The sequence below is a fragment of the Anomaloglossus baeobatrachus genome, chromosome 6 (genome assembly GCF_048569485.1).
Source record: "Anomaloglossus baeobatrachus isolate aAnoBae1 chromosome 6, aAnoBae1.hap1, whole genome shotgun sequence".
NCBI lineage: Eukaryota > Metazoa > Chordata > Amphibia > Anura > Aromobatidae > Anomaloglossus > Anomaloglossus baeobatrachus.
Window position 1 is genome coordinate 460,440,299 of NC_134358.1, and position 17,885 is coordinate 460,458,183.

The 17,885-nt window shown below is 43.4% G+C and overlaps 1 protein-coding gene across 1 annotated transcript in view; it reads left to right on the forward strand.

Annotated features, from left to right (window-relative positions):
• Positions 1 to 17,885, forward strand: part of EFHB (EF-hand domain family member B) — a 108,332-nt gene that overhangs the window by 63,491 nt on the left and 26,956 nt on the right. The window contains exons 6-7 of the mRNA XM_075316665.1: positions 1,310 to 1,439; positions 13,319 to 13,402. Coding sequence (XP_075172780.1) covers positions 1,310 to 1,439; positions 13,319 to 13,402 — 214 coding nt within the window. The remainder of the gene's footprint in view (positions 1 to 1,309; positions 1,440 to 13,318; positions 13,403 to 17,885) is intronic.

The following is a 17,885-nucleotide window of genomic DNA, read 5'->3' on the forward strand; positions in this document are numbered from 1 at the left end:
TTTTGTAAATTTTGTTTTAATGAGAAATTGCTGATAAACCTTTAACCCTTCTAACTTTATAAAAATATATATATATATATATATAAAAAATATATTTAAAAAATAATGCTGATATAAAATAGACATGTGGCAAATGTATTTATTAATGATTTTGTGTGATATAGCTACTGTATCTATTTTAAAGGCATACAAATTCAAAGTTAAAAAATTGTGAAATTTTATTTTTTTTTGCCTTTTTTCATTTTTTAATGAATAAATGCAAATCATATCGACCACAATTTACCATTAACATAAAGTACAGCGTGTCACGAAAAAACATTTCAGAATCACTGGGATATATTGAGGCGTACCAAAGTTATTACCATATAAAGTGACACTGGTCATAACTGTAATATTTGGTCTGGTCAGGAAGGTGAAAACAGGCTCTAATGTGAAAGGAGAGGATTATATTCCAATTTTTACACTGGCCTTGTCGCAGTAGGGTGATACTTCCTTTTTTTCTGTAGTATACTTATCTTTTGCTGCATAAATTAGAACAGAATGAGAAAAGCATCTCATTATCATTTGATCATCTAATGCCCATCAATCTTGAGAATAAAAGGGCTGTACAGAGAAGTGCAGCAACTCCAGTTCCCTGCACAATGTCTCTCTTCAGGAATAAAAAACAGAAAAGATGACGGAAATCTAAACCAGTACTGCTCCCATTTAATTTTAGGATCAAAGAGAGTCCCAGAGGATGGAACCTGCCATCACTTTACAAGATTCTAAAACATATATGCAGGATAATAAAACTACATACACATAATGTTATATATACATCTATACCATCAATCCCTGGTCTCTAAGGGAAGGAGCTACATTCACCCTATTCCTAAAAACTGTAATAATTTCTAACATTTCTCTGCCAATTAACTCCCCTCTACCCCACACTCACATACACGTAAAAAATAGATAATTTACAATGAGATTCGTAATGCACATATGTATTTTTTTCCTTTTGAGATACACATTTTCCGAGATACATTCTATTGTCAAATCTTTGGCCAATATTAGTCTATTGGCACCTGGAAGTAAATGTCAAGAAGGGATCAGATGTATACACCAAATACAGATCATATTTGTAATGTGAACATTGCCCAAAATTAAAAAAATAATAATAAAAATAAGAAATAAACTTTAGATTACAATTAGTGTATCATGATGTTTTTATTTCTGAGGATAACAGACAAGGGACTGAGTTGCTTTGTTTATATTTCATTGTATTTTATTAGTGATGTCTTAAGATATTAATATGGTTTTTATATCCTAGGAGAGATAAGAAACAGAAAATATGACTGGACAAAGTATAAAAAAGGAAACCGGTTTGGAATTGCGACACCTCACTTTAATGATGGAAGAAATGTTCGCCGAAGCTTAAGGTGGCTTCAGGAAATGAAAATGTAGGTTCTCCAACAGTGAACTGTGTGTTCATTTTTAGGGACCTCATTACCCTATGTGGGTACAAGTCATGTAATGGAAAACATTTATACTGGCTTGTTTATGGTAAAATGGAATTTACTTACTCTACTCGTCACTTGGTCCTCTGAAGCCAGTATATTTATTAAAGGGTATGTCCTATAAATAATATGTATCACCTATCTACAGAATAGATGATATATCTACTTTTGCTGTTGGTCCAGCTGATGAGAAGCGCACTAATCATGGGAACGAGGCACTAAATCCCCAGCATGATGATGCTTTACTGAGCACATGCTCTTAACTGCTCTGTAATTCCTATAAACAGTTAATAGATTAATTGAAGAGCGGTGGCACATGCTCACAGTAAAGCTTCATAGTTTATAGAGGACTTTGAAGCCCCCTTTCTCATGATCGGTGGGTATTACAGCATTCACATGTCTAGCAATTGTACATTTATCACCCATCCTTTGTATAGGTGATAAGATGAGCCAGCACCTTACCAGGCAGGTGACAGCTGTTATTCAAGGGCAGCATGTGCCTGTAAGAACAGCGGCCAGAGCTTGTTCCGATCACTGTTGTTTAATCATTTAAATGCCGCTCTCAATCAATGACACTGGCATTTAAACGTCATTATTGCCGATATACATGCATTGACTCCCATGTTCCCCACACGACACAATTGCGGTGAACCGATGAGTTGTCAAGGCAGCTAATGGCCTGCTGAATGCCCTCATCACTGCTATCTTGGTCCTTTTCTGAAATTCAGCCCCAGACTGAGTTTCATATAACAATGATTTCACTATATACTGCAATTCTCTAGTATTCAATATACAGTATACTGCAATACTGTGATTGTAGGTTTAAAGTGGTAGTCCACTTCAAGGACAGCCGCTTCTGATTCCATTTGTTTCCCCCAGTTAAAATACAAGACTCTGTACTCTCCTTCCATTCTGACTTCATTCCATTGCTGTTGGTAACCGTGATTTTGGCCTCATGTGTAGAGTTGAGCGCGGTTCGCGGTTCGAGGTTCTCCAGTTCACGGCTCGAGTGATTTTGGGGGCTGTTCTAGATAGAACTAGAACTCGAGCTTTTTGCTAAAGCTCGATAGTTCTAGATACGTTCGAGAATGGTTCTAGCAGCAAAAAAACCAGCTAATTACTAGCTGGCTTTCCGCTGTAATAGTGTAAGTCACTCTGTGACTCACACTATTATGAAATTTCAGTGTATAGTGTGCGGGAACAGCACATTCAGATTACTGCTGTATGGATAATGGCGATCACCATTTTTTTTTCCCTTGTCTTCCTTCCCTAAGCGCGCGCGTGTAGTGGTGCGGGCCAGCATGTCAGCCAATCCCAGACACACACACAGCTAAGTGTACTTTTAGCCAGAGAAGCAACGGCATGTGTGATAGGATGTCCATGTCACATGTCCCTGCATTATAAAAACGAGTATCTGCCCGTCCGGACGCCATTATCTCTTCTGCGTCCTTGGTGTCAGTCACCGCTGGCGCAGCGCCTATCTCCGATACTGCTGTGTACGCTCTATACACAGTGCTGTACAGAATAGGGATAGCACTTTCTATCAGTCCTTTTAAGGGCTAATACCGGCAGGGTCAGAGCCATAGGTGACAGGTCCGTGAAAACAGAGTTTAACAGCTACACAAGATGACAGCGTCTGTGTAGCTAAGGTCAGGGATTTCCTCACTGCATTTCCCCATTAGGAGGGATAGAAAGGCAGGCTTCCTTTCCTCTACCCAGAGACCCACAACCCTGCCACTGTACCCTCCTGCCCTTTGCACACTCAAACTCATTGTTACTAAGCCATTATACTAGCAAACACTGAGTGAACTTAGTGGCATCCTAAACGTGGCTGTTGGACTTCTGTATTGTCCCACTAGTGCAAAGATATTTGCAGCACGTCTGCCTGCATTGCACACTCAAACTCATTGTTACTAAGCCATTATACTAGCAAACACTGAGTGAACTTAGTGGCATCATAAAAGTGGCTGTTGGACTTCTGTACTGTCCCACTAGTGCAAAGATATTTGCAGCACATCTACCTGCATTGCACACTCAAACTCATTGTTACTAAGCCATTATACTAGCAAACACTGAGTGAACTTAGTGGCATCATAAAAGTGGCTGTTGGACTTCTGTATTGTCCCACTAGTGCAAAGATATTTGCAGCACGTCTACCTGCATTGCACACTCAAACTCATTGTTACTAAGCCATTATACTAGCAAACACTGAGTGAACTTAGTGGCATCATAAAAGTGGCTGTTGGACTTCTGTATTGTCCCACTAGTGCAAAGATATTTGCAGCATGTCTGCCTGCATTGCACACTCAAAATCATTGTTACTAAGCCATTATACTAGCAAACACTGAGTGAACTTAGTGGCATCCTAAAAGTGGCTGTTGGACTTCTGTATTGTCCCACTAGTGCAAACATATTTGCAGCACGTCTACCTGCATTGCACACTCAAACTCATTGTTACTAACCCATTATACTAGCAAACACTGAGTGAACTTAGTGGCATCATAAAAGTGGCTGTTGGACTTCTGTATTGTCCCACTAGTGCAAAGATATTTGCAGCACGTCTGCCTGCATTGCACACTCAAACTCATTGTTACTAAGCCATTATACTAGCAAACACTGAGTGAACTTAGTGGCATCATAAAAGTGGCTGTTGGACTTCTGTATTGTCCCACTAGTGCAAAGATATTTGCAGCACATCTACCTGCATTGCACACTCAAACTCATTGTTACTAAGCCATTATACTAGCAAACACTGAGTGAACTTAGTGGCATCATAAAAGTGGCTGTTGGACTTCTGTATTGTCCCACTAGTGCAAAGATATTTGCAGCACGTCTACCTGCATTGCACACTCAAACTCATTGTTACTAAGCCATTATACTAGCAAACACTGAGTGAACTTAGTGGCATCATAAAAGTGGCTGTTGGACTTCTGTATTGTCCCACTAGTGCAAAGATATTTGCAGCATGTCTGCCTGCATTGCACACTCAAAATCATTGTTACTAAGCCATTATACTAGCAAACACTGAGTGAACTTAGTGGCATCCTAAAAGTGGCTGTTGGACTTCTGTATTGTCCCACTAGTGCAAACATATTTGCAGCACGTCTACCTGCATTGCACACTCAAACTCATTGTTACTAACCCATTATACTAGCAAACACTGAGTGAACTTAGTGGCATCATAAAAGTGGCTGTTGGACTTCTGTATTGTCCCACTAGTGCAAAGATATTTGCAGCACGTCTGCCTGCATTGCACACTCAAACTCATTGTTACTAAGCCATTATACTAGCAAACACTGAGTGAACTTAGTGGCATCCTAAACGTGGCTGTTGGACTTCTGTATTGTCTCACTAGTGCAAAGATATTTGCAGCACGTCTGCCTGCATTGCACACTCAAACCCATTGTTACTAAGCCATTATACTAGCAAACACTGAGTGAACTTAGTGGCATCATAAAAGTGGCTGTTGGACTTCTGTACTGTCCCACTAGTGCAAAGATATTTGCAGCACGTCTACCTGCATTGCACACTCAAACTCATTGTTACTAAGCCATTATACTAGCAAACACTGAGTGAACTTAGTGGCATCATAAAAGTGGCTGTTGGACTTCTGTATTGTCCCACTAGTGCAAAGATATTTGCAGCACGTCTACCTGCATTGCACACTCAAACTCATTGTTACTAAGCCATTATACTAGCAAACACTGAGTGAACTTAGTGGCATCATAAAAGTGGCTGTTGGACTTCTGTATTGTCCCACTAGTGCAAAGATATTTGCAGCACGTCTGCCTGCATTGCACACTCAAACTCATTGTTACTAAGCCATTATACTAGCAAACACTGAGTGAACTTAGTGGCATCCTAAACGTGGCTGTTGGACTTCTGTATTGTCCCACTAGTGCAAAGATATTTGCAGCACGTCTACCTGCATTGCACACTCAAACTCATTGTTACTAAGCCATTATACTAGCAAACACTGAGTGAACTTAGTGGCATCATAAAAGTGGCTGTTGGACTTCTGTATTGTCCCACTAGTGCAAAGATATTTGCAGCACGTCTACCTGCATTGCACACTCAAACTCATTGTTACTAAGCCATTATACTAGCAAACACTGAGTGAACTTAGTGGCATCATAAAAGTGGCTGTTGGACTTCTGTATTGTCCCACTAGTGCAAAGATATTTGCAGCACCTCTGCCTGCATTGCACACTCAAACTCATTGTTACTAAGCCATTATACTAGCAAACACTGAGTGAACTTAGTGGCATCCTAAACGTGGCTGTTGGACTTCTGTATTGTCCCACTAGTGCAAAGATATTTGCAGCACGTCTACCTGCATTGTACACTCAAACTCATTGTTACTAAGCCATTATACTAGCAAACACTGCTGCCAGTTTAAGGGCCGTAGTTGCATTGTCAGGGATAATTATTGTTGTTTATTCTGCTGTTAAAGCTAGACCACCACTGAAATCTACACCACCTCTCAATTTTTACTATCACATTTTAAGTGCACAATCTTGTTGCAATCAAAATGAGTGGCAAAATGACAGACGCTGGTGGAAAATGGAAGAGGCGTGTTGGAAAAGGAAAAAAAAGGTTTGTCCGTGGGGAAGGTGGCAAAGCTCCATTAACATCTGCTGAAGATAGACCATCTTCCAGCAAAAGTAAGATGTCTACTACTTACCGTGGACAATCAGATGTGCTCCCTTTTTTACGGACACGAACTACTGAAACAAAGTTAGATGATGGCTAAAAAATGAAAATGCTTGAATGGATCTCAAGTGGTCCAACAAGTGCCCTCTCCGCCACCTCAACTACCGCATCCAAAAAACACCGTTCCTCTGAGGTCTGAAGTCTCCATCCGCCCTGCACAGTATGGTGGAACTGAGATGGCTGAGTCTGCAGAGCTGTTCAGTCACACTATAGCCTGGGAATCAGAGGTCTGCTCCCAAGCTACAGTGAGTACAGACCAGGAAATGGTCTGCAGTGATGCCCAGAACCTTTGTCACTCTGATTCAGGCCGTGAGGACCAAGTTTCTGAGCATAATGTTGACCCTTTTTCACAAACTGTAACACCTGTTGTTATAGACAATGAGGAACATACTGATGACGATGAGACGCAGATACCAGATTCGGATGACAACCTAAATATTCAGTCAGGGCAAGAAGAGGCTCGGTCTGAGGGTGAGGGGAGTGCAAACACAACAATTGATGAGGAAGTTCTAGATCCCACCTACTGTCAATCCACAGTCAGGCCCTCGAGGAGGTCAACAGAGACAGTGGAGGAGGATGCAACTGACGACAAAGTTACCTTGCGCCTTCCTGGACAGAGTAGGAGTACTGGTAGCACGTCTATAACTGCATCCTCAGCCACCACTGTGCCTCTGAGCACTAGTTGGGGTGAATCAGCAGGTCGCATGCCCTCTAAGCCTTGCCTAGCCTGGTCCTTTTTTGACATAGCAAAAGATCGCCCAAATTATGTGATCTGTAAAATTTGTCATGATTCTGTTAGTAGAGGGCAAAACCTCAGCAGTTTGACTACTTCTTCCATGAATCGTCACATGAATAAATATCATATGTCCCGGTGGGAAGCTCACCGTGCTGCAATGCGGCCTAGCGGAGCGAACCATCCACCGCCTGCCCCTTCTAGTGCATCCACGCGCTCTTCATCTTCTAGGACTGTGGGGACAGCTGTCACACCTGGTTTTCCATGCACAACTTCCACCACTGTAACCGCAACAGGTAGTTTGCTTGGTAGGTCGTCAGTTGGTTTAGAAGGGGAAACAAGTACGTGTGTATAGCTCTCTCAGACATCGATAGCACCAACGTTGGATGAAGGCGACATCATGTCTACGCCTGCACTTTCCTCACAAAGCTGCATTTTTCCAGGGACACCCTACTCCACACCGTCTACACACAGCAGCCAGATCTCTGTCCCTCAGATGTGGACAAATAAAAGGCCATTTCCTGCGACCCATGACAAAGCTAAAAGGTTGACTTTATCCCTCTGTTAGCTCTTGGCTACCGAAATGCTGCCTTTCCGCCTGGTGGAAACACAGGATTTTAGAGACCTTATGTCTGTCGCTGTGCCCCAGTACCAGATGCCCAGTCACCACTACTTCTCTAAGAAAGGTGTGCCCGCGCTACACCAGCATGTCGCACACAACATCACCGCTTCCTTGAGAAACTCTGTGTGTCAACGGGTGCATTTCACCACCGATACTTGGACCAGTAAGCATGGACAGGGACGTTACATGTCGCTGACTGGGCACTGGGTAACTATGGTGATAGATGGTGAAGGGTCTGCTGCACAAGTGTTGCCGTCCCCAAGACTTGTGTGTCAATCCTCTGTCTGTCCAAGTTCTGCCACTGCTTCTGCCTCCTCCACCTCATCTGGGTCCTCCACCTCCGCCCCAAGCCTGCCTGGTCAGGCCACCAGCGTTCGCACTGCGCAGAAGGAATCACGCACCCCTCATTACTATGCTGGCAGCAGAGCGCAACGGCATCAGGCGGTCTTTAGCTTGACATGTCTTGGGAATAGGAGTCACACAGCTGAGGAGTTGTGGTCAGCTCTGCAGTCCGAGTTTAATAAATGGTTGTCTCCACTCAACCTGCAGCCTGGTAAGGCCATGTGCGACAATACTGCAAACCTGGGTGCGGCCCTTCACCTTGGCAAGGTGATACACGTGCCTTGTATGGCTGACGTGTTGAACCTTGTTGTCCAGCAATTTTTAACACACTATCCCAGCCTAGATGGCCTTCTGACCAGGGCACGAAAACTGTCTGCTCACTTCCGCCGTTCAACCGCTGCAGCTGAGCGACTTGCATCGCTCCAGAAGTCTTTCGGCCTGCCGGTTTATCGCCTGAAATGCGATGTGGCGACACGCTGGAATTCGACTCTCCACATGTTACAGTGACTGTGGCAGCACCGCCGAGCCCTGGTGCAATACGTCATGACGTATAGCCTGGGCCAACGAGATGCAGAGGTGGGGCAGATCACCCTGATGGAGTGGTCTCAGATCAAGGACCTATGCACCCTTCTGCACAGTTTCGACATGGCGACGAATATGTTTAGCGCTGACAATGCCATTATCAGCATGACAATTCCAGTCATTTACATGCTGGAGCACACGCTAAACACTATTCGGAGTCAGGGGGTGAGACAACAGGAAGGGGAGGAACTACTGGAGGATTCATATGTGCAAGACACAACAACATCACCAAGGTCCAGACGTTCATCATCACCAACGCGGCAGGCATGGGACCATGGGGGACAGGGATCAACAAGGGCGCATGGTAGCAGGCGAAATGTTGAGGAAGGTGCAGGAGAACATGAAGAAATGGAGGACGAACTGTCCATGGACATGGAAGACTCAGCGGATTAGGGAGACCTTGGTCAAATTTCTGTTGAAAGAGGTTGGGGGGAGATGTCAGAGGAAGAAAGAACGGTTAGCACCTCTATGCCACAAACACAGCGTGGACTTGGCCCGCATGGCTGTGCAAGACACATGAGCGCCTTCTTGCTGCACTACCTCCAACATGACCCTCGTATTGTCAAAATTAGAAGTGATGATGACTACTGGCTTGCCACACTATTAGATCCCTGGTACAAGTCCAAATTTTGTGACATAATTCCAGCCATAGAAAGGGACGCACGTATGCAGGAGTATCAGCAGAAGCTGTTACTCGATCTTAGCTCGGCTTTTCCACCAAACAACCGTGCAGGTGCAGGGAGTGAATCTCCCAGTTGTAACTTGACAAACATGGGACGGTCTCGTCATCTTCAACAGTCTACCCGTACCAGTAGCACCGTATCTGGTGCTGGTAACAGCAATTTTATGGAATCTTTTCATAATTTTTTTAGACCGTCCTTTGCAAGGCCACAAGAGACAACAAGTCTGACACAAAGTCAACGGCTGGAGAGGATGATACAGGAGTATCTCCAAATGTACATTGATGCCATGACTTTGCAAATGGAGCCTTGCTCATTTTGGGCTTCAAATCTTGAAAAATGGCCAGAGCTCTCAACTTACGCCTTGGAGATTTTGTCGTGTCCAGCTGCCAGCGTTGTCTCTGAACGTGTCTTCAGTGCTGCTGGGTGTGTGCTGACAGATAAGCGCACGCGTCTGTCCAGTGACAATGTGGACAGACTAACGTTCATCAAAATGAACAAGTCATGGATCCACATGGAATTTACTACCACTGTGTCATCCTGGGGAGAGTAAATGCTTGTGGATTTGGAATGTGCTTGATGCAAATCAAAACATCCTGTTTGCAAGAAGGGCACAAGTGCTGCCACTGATGGGGTGTCTGTGGGGCCCAATTTTTGGAAAAAAGGGAGACTCCGCTTGGAGTAACCCTTGCTTACAGTGTTTTTAAAAAAGAGCCAAGATGTACAGAGCTGGGATCAGGAAAGACTTTGCTGCCTACCCCGGTGTCATCCTGGGGACGGTTAAGTATGGCGTATTTTTGAATGTGCTTGATGCAAATCTAGCTGTGAAGTGTACAACTGGGGCACAACTGCTGCCACTGAAGGGGTGGGTGTGTGTGGGGCCCAATGTTTGGAAAAAGGGAGACTCCGCTTGGAGTAACCCTTGCTTGCCGTGTTTTTTTAAAAGGAGCCAAGATGAACAAGTCATGGTTCAGCAAAGACTTTGCTACCTACCCCGGTGTCATCCTGGGGATGGTTAAGAATGGCGTATTTTTGAATGTGCTTGATGCAAATCTAGCTGTGAAGTGTACAACTGGGGCACAACTGCTGCCAATGAAGGGGTGGGTGTGTGTGGGGCCCAATTTTTGGAAAAAAGGGAGACTCCGCTTGGAGTAACCCTTGCTTACAGTGTTTTTAAAAAGGAGCCAAGATGAACAGAGCTGGGATCAGGAAAGACTTAGCTACCTACCCCGGTGTCATCCTGGGGACGGTTAAGGATGGCGTATTTTTGAATGTGCTTGATGCAAATCAAAACATCCTGTTTGCAAGTAGGGCACAAGTGCTGCCACTGATGGGGTGTCTGTGGGGCCCAATTTTTGGAAAAAAGGGAGATTCCGCTTGGAGTAACCCTTGCTTACAGTGTTTTTAAAAAGGAGCCAAGATGAACAGAGCTGGGATCAGGAAAGACTTTGCTACCTACCCCGGTGTCATCCTGGGGACGGTTAAGAATGGCGTATTTTTGAATGTGCTTGATGCAAATCTAGCTGGGAAGTGTACAACTGGGGCACAACTGCTGCCAGTGAAGGGGTGGGTGTGTGTGGGGCCCAATTTTGGAAAAAGGGAGACTCCGCTAGGAGTAACCCTTGCTTGCCGTGTTTTTAAAAAGATGCCAAGATGAACAAGTCATGGTTCAGCAAAGACTTTGGTACCTACCCCGGGGTCATCCTGGGAATGGTTAAGGATGGCATATTTTTGATGTGCTTGATGCAAATCTAGCTGTGACGTGTACAACTGGGGCACAACTGCTGCCACTGAAGGGGTTAGTGTCTGTGGGGCCCAATTTTTGGAAAAAAGGGAGACTCCGCTTGGAGTAACCCTTGCTTGCTGTGTTTTTTAAAAGGAGCCAAGATGATCAAGTCATGGTTCAGCAAAGACTTTGCTACCTACCCCGGGGTCATCCTGGGAATGGTTAAGGATGGCATATTTTTGAATGTGCTTGATGCAAATCTAGCTGTGACGTGTACAACTGGGGCACAACTGCTGCCACTGAAGGGGTTAGTGTCTGTGGGGCCCAATTTTTGGAAAAAAGGGAGACTCCGCTTGGAGTAACCCTTGCTTGCTGTTTTTTCTAAAAGGAGCCAAGATGATCAAGTCATGGTTCAGCAAAGACTTTGCTACCTACCCCGGTGTCATCCTGGGGACGGTTAAGTATGGCGTATTTTTGAATGTGCTTGATGCAAATCTAGCTGTGAAGTGTACAACTAGGGCACAAGTGCTGCCACTGAATGGGTGGGTGTGTGTGGGCCCCAATTTTTGGAAAAAAGGGATACTCCGCTTGGAGTCACCTTGCAGTGTTTTACATGATTTTAGAAGGGCGTGCCATGCCTATATCTGTGTCTCCTCCTCTTTTTCCTTGTCCAGCTCTTTTGTTTTCGCATGAGTATATGTCCTTGTCACTTTCCCATGTGTTTGTGTTGTGTTGTGAGTTGTTTGTCACCTTTTGGACACCTTTGAGGGTGTTTTCTAGGTGTTTTTATGTGTTTGTGAATGCCTGCCATGGTTTTCTATGTGGTTCGAGTTCGGTTCGTCGAACGTTCGACGAACTTAGCTCGAACGAGACCTCCGTTCGACGAACCGAACTCGAGCCGAACCACGACCGGTTCGCTCATCTGTACTCACGTGACATTGTGACATGATGCGAGCCCAGCGTCCAATTAACACTAGCTTCTGTCTCTATGCCTAGTAGTGGAAAACCCCTTTAAGTCTCCTTAGAAGATCAAAATCTAAATAAAAAATGAAAGAACATTTTTAAGAATTGTAATAAAAATAGAAACATTTAATTCTTTCCCCTTTCCCCATTTTAAAAAAATAAATAAATAAAAAATATATTTGGTCTCACTGCATCCATAAAAGTTCAATTTCGCAAGTGACACAATTATTTTAATCATATGCTAAACACACACACACACACACACACACACACACACACACTAAAAGAGTCAAATCGAAAGAACAAATGTTTGTCCGTCGCTGAACTTCCTACAAAAATCACAATAAATGAGATCAAAATGTCCCATGTATGCCAAAATACATCAATAATAATGTAATCTGAGAGTGCAAAAAACTAGCCTGCACACAGCTTCATTGGCAGAAAAATAAAAATAATATGGGTCTCAAAATAGGGCGACAAAACCAACTTTCCGCTCACTGACGTCTGCAGGTTGTAGGAGGGACACTGAGGCTGGGTAGGCAGATATTGAGTTTAAACTTTCATTATACAGCCATTTTGAAACAGATTTTCAAAGTGTAACAGTATCCTCATGTCTAAGAGATCTTTGAAATAATGTGTACAATTTGTACTGTGAAATCCTGGGATCCCAACGTATTGTTACCCCTCTATATGTCACTTGTAAGGCCACATCTGGAATGTGGGATCCAGTTTTGGGCTTCACATTTTAAAAAAGGATATTAAGAAGCTAGAATCAGTTCAAAGGCGGGCAACTAGATTATTACAATTGATGGATGGCCTCCCATATGATAAGAGGTTGAAAAAGTTAGATATGTTTAGCTTGGAAAAAAGACGTCTCAGAGGAGAACTCATTTATATGTATAAATACATGTGTGGTCAATATAAAGGACTGGCACATGACTTATTTCTTCCAAAGGCAATACTAAGGCCCAGGGGGCATACACTGCGAGTGGAAGAAATGCAATTTCGGCAGCTAAATAGGAAAGGGTTCTTTACAGTTAGAGCAGTCAGACTGTGAAATGCCCTACCACAAGAGGTAGTAATGGCAGACACTATAACAGCTTTTAAGAATGGGCTGGATGATTTCCTCAGTACACCCAACATTGTCGGTTATACATGATTTAGTGACAAAATATGTTCGTGGGGGAAGGTGGAACTAGATGGACCTAGGTATTTTTTCAACCTATGTAACTATGAAATCTAAAATCATATCTGTTTTAGGATAGTAGGAAGCATTCTTTGTATATTCTTTTTCTTGTTTGGGCTTCCATTTCATATCAAGTGTTCTGCAGTTTTGCAAATTAAACATTAGATGCCTTCATTTTCTATGAATACCACTGAACTTCCCCTCCCCCCCACCACTTTTAATAACTACAACATGAGATATTAGATTGTAATAACTCGTAAACATTTATGTTTCAGGAAAGAAGAAGCTAACATAGTTTCAAAAAGAGTTGATGATTTCAGAGAGCGCTCACAGTATCAGCTTGGGAAGGGACTGGACCCGTAAGTACCATCAACCATTGGAATTATCCTATAGATACCTAACATCGATAATAACGTTTTCCATTTATAAATAGCAAAAAAACTTGGATTAACAAAAAATATGCATTATATATAATTTTAATGTGAAACTCACACTAAACGCAGACGTTATTCTAAAGATGTTTCACAAATCTAGTCATGAGAGAGCCCTGACTGATAATGCACCGTTACACTTGAACACATAATATACTTACACTGAAAATCCTTGAACAATTGTTTGATTTTGTGCAACATAGGATGTAGATTGAAACTGATGTGCCTCTTCATTTCTTAATATATCTTTATAACATTCAGAGCTTTGTTTGATTAAATCTATTTGCGGAGAATCGACTTTGAATCGAATTTCATGAATTTCATAGATCCCTGCAAATCTGAACAGTTTGTGTTTCAATTTGTGTTGATTGCCCCAGCCCCCAAAGAAAAGAAGAAAAAAAATCAAATGCCCAGTGCTATTTCACACAATACTGAATCAGTAGTGACTAAAAATGAGCGAACCTGAACTGTAAAGTTCAGGGTTCATACCAGACACCTAGTGACTGGTACTTGAACTTGAACATGGTTTTCTCATGGACGTCCATGGTAGAGTTTGGATGGTGAATAAAGTTTGTTGTGAAGTTGCAGCGCAGCCTTTCAATAAACCTTTTGTAAAAAGGTCCCACCTTTTTGATAACCAGCAAAGGTAAAACAGACAGCTGGAGGCTGATATTTTCAGGCAGGTTAGGGCCATGGTTATTTGGCCCATCCCAGTCTAAAAATAGCAGCTCACAGCCACCACAAAATTGGCACATTACATTAGAAGCGGCAATTTTGGTACTTGTTCTTCCCATTTGCTCTGGTGCAGTGGCAATTGGGGTAATATATTTTGGAGTTGATGTCAGCTGTTACCTGACAGCTGACATCAAACCCAGCGGTTATTAATGGAAAGGCATCTATCAGACGCACCCATTACTAACCTGGTAAGTATAAAGAGAAAAAAAACCACACAAAACATTGATTCTCAAAAACGCTCCCCGACTCCCTCGTTCATCAATTTATTTGAAAAAAAAAAGAAAAGTCATAAAGATTCTGAAGTAATCTACCAAACCTGATGTAGTCTAATAATGGAAACCTGAAAGACATAAAAAAAAATACAGTACCTTGTTCACCATTTTATTAGCGCCCCCAAACCCCCCATAGGTTCAATGCAATCCATGGCGATCCCACAACATTCGTCAATTCTGTTGTAAAACCTGTGGAGCTTCATTCTGAGAGTGAAGTTACACAGGTCACTACTGGTCATTTCTCACTAGCAGTAATGTTACTAACTCATTAATGTCAATAGTGGGTCTCATACTGGGCTCCACAATACCCCGCGAGAGCGGTAATGACTGTCTTCTCCAGACAGACAGCAGCTGCAGAACTACAAGGCTCAGCATACTCCATCCAGGACTGTATGCAGAAGTTTTTTGCCCCCTGAAAAAATTATGTGGGCTTCGCCATATTTTTGTATGCTAGCCAGGTACAGCAGGCAGTTACGGCTGCCCCCAACCCCCAGTTGCCTATTTGTACCCGGCTGGGAACCAAAAATAAAGGGAAGCCCTTTTTTTATTTCATGAATTTCATGAAATAATTAGAAAACAAATGACGTAGGCTTCGCTCCATTTTTGTGTCCAGCCAGGTACAACTAGGCAGCTGGGGATTGGAATCCGCAGCACAGGTTGGCCTGAGCTTTCTGGGCCCCACTGCTGCAAATTGCAGTCTGCAGCCGCCTCAGAAAATGGCACTTTCATAGAAGCGCCATCTTCTGGCGCTGTATCCAACTCTTCCAGCACCTGCCTGCTATACCTGGCTAGCATACAAAAATATGGCGAAGCTCACGTCCTTTTCTTGTAGTTTTTTTTGTCAAAAAAAATAAAAAATGCTTCCCTGGATTTTCCATTGCCAGTGAAGGTAACACCAAGCAGTGGGGGTTAGCAGCCAGTAGCTGCTTGGATTACCCTTAGCTAGCAATACAAAAAATGCAGCGGGAGCCCATATATATTTTTGTTAATTATTTATTTAAATAACTAAAAACTTTTTTTATAATTATTTTATAAATATTAATAATTACACAATAAAAGTAGGGTACCCCCAAATTGGATCACCAGCCAAGGTAAAGCGGACAGCTGTGGTCTGGTATTCTCAGGGTGGGAAGGTCCATAGTTATTGGGCCTTCACAGCCTAAAAATAGCAGGCCGCAGGCACCCCAGACGTGGCGCATCCTCTAGATGCGCCAATCCTGGCGCTTCACCCCAGCTCATCCCGTGCCCTGGTGCAGTGGCAAACGGGGTAATAAATCGGGTTGATACTAGCTGTAAAGTCACCTGAGATCAAGCCCAGCAGTTTGTGATGTCATGGCATCTATTAGGTACCCAACATCATAAACTGTCAGTACTAACAAAAAAAAAAATTGACAAAAGAAATTTATTTGAAAAAACAGTCCCCAAAACATTTCCTCTTTCACCAATTTATTGTAAGAAAAAAAAATTAAGGGGTCCCACGACGACTCTGGACCGTCTAGAATATGGGGTGGAGACACTCAGGGAACGTATCCCACATTTTCTAGGAGTGCGGACCCTTCATGTGAGGAGTGTGGGTGCAATGAATCTGCACTCACTCTCCCCGGGTCCACAGCAGCAGAGTCCATGTCGTAATGGTTGCTACCAAAGCTGCAATGCCCTGCTCATGAGGTAAGGGCATGCCTAATCAGGAGAACTATTCTACATTTCCAAATATTGGTATTTGCTGATATTATTGCTATTCCACCTACTATATATTGGGGATAGGATCTTAGAGATGTAATACCCCTTTAAGTCCAGTTATCCAGCTGAATGAATACTTAACAACAGAGCTCGCTATTTAGATGTGTTTTCTTGTGGCGTATAACGGACTCTCATGTTTGGTAGTCGTTCAGCAGGGAAACTATAAAAGCAAATCCCTCCATTTGGATATGTAGTATATAGCTCTCCTGATCAATTATGTTCCTTACCTCATGAGCAGGGCAATACAGTAATAATAATAATTTATTCATTTATATAGCGTTATTAATTCCATAGCGCTGTATGTCTTTGGAGTGTGGGAGGAAACCGGAGTACCCGGAGGAAACCCACGCAAACACAGGGAGAACATACAAACTCCTTGCAGATGTTGTCCTTGGTGAGAATTGAACCCAGGACCTCAGCGCTGCAAGACTGCAGTGCTATCCACTGAGCCACCGTGCCGCCCATTTAGCTTACAGATGCATAACCACCACTCACTGTGTCTGAACACAGGAAGCTGAGCTGACAGCCGCTCTGTGCATGCGGCAGCGTCTATTGTGAAGGAGAGGGCCGTGGGGGGATCAACGCTGCACAGGTACCGTGGGACACCGGGGAACACCGTTGGGGTTATAGGGGGTGACCTGGCAGGGCCTGGGGAGGAGTTTTCTGTCGCATGTGTCATGGCACATGCGACAGAAATCAGAGGAGTAGGGTGAATGTGGCCGGCGCGCTTCTGTTCGCGCGGCCATCTTGGATTTCTGGGAGGGCATCAGGGGGGGCACTTTGGCGACACCGGGGGACCGGAGGGGACCGGGGAGGAGATTTATCATGTTTGTTCATGCCAGATGGGAGATAAATAATTTTTTACCGGCGCTGTCATTTACTGTAACGTGATCATCGGTGTACGGTGTATACCTGTGATCACGTGAGCGGGGACCGGAAAAACCGTCCTGAATCATGATCTCCAGGGTCTCAGTTAGCCCTGAAACCCCGGAGATTTTCTGACGCTGGGGGGCGTTATTCACTTATTTCTGCCTGCTGTTTATAAATGGCAGATCAGAATAAGGCTACATTAACACGACCGATCCATTTTTGCAGTCTGCAAAAAACAGTCAGTTTTTTTTCACGGGTGCATCCGTGTGGCATCCGTTTCCGTTCCGTAGATGATCCGTATGTCATCTGTTTGTCATCCGTGTGCCTTCCGTTTTTTTTGTGTACTGCAAAAAAACTGAAGGTGGGTAAATGCATAAATTTACCCAGGATCCATAGCTTCATCCTACATGAGGCGGTCACATGTTCACTCCAGTGCCATTTTCTACTGCTTTTCACAGCGTAGAGCGCTCTGGTGATTTTCTTGTGCTTGTGCACTTCATATCAGTCTTTTCTGTCATTATAATGGCAGAAAGACACATAATGTCCCACTCTCCTGCATTTTGTAATTTTGCACCCTTTGGTGCCTTTTATGTGGCACTAAGGGGTGCTTAGCTTTGTATTTAGCCAAAAAATGAAAAAAAAATGACGTAGGGTTCCCACTATTTTTGTAGCCAGCTAGTGTAAAGCAGACGGCTGCAGCCTGCAGACCACAGCTGGCAACCTCACCTTGGCTGGTAATCCAAAACTGAGGGCACCCCACACTGTTATTTTAAATTAAATAAATAATTTTAAAA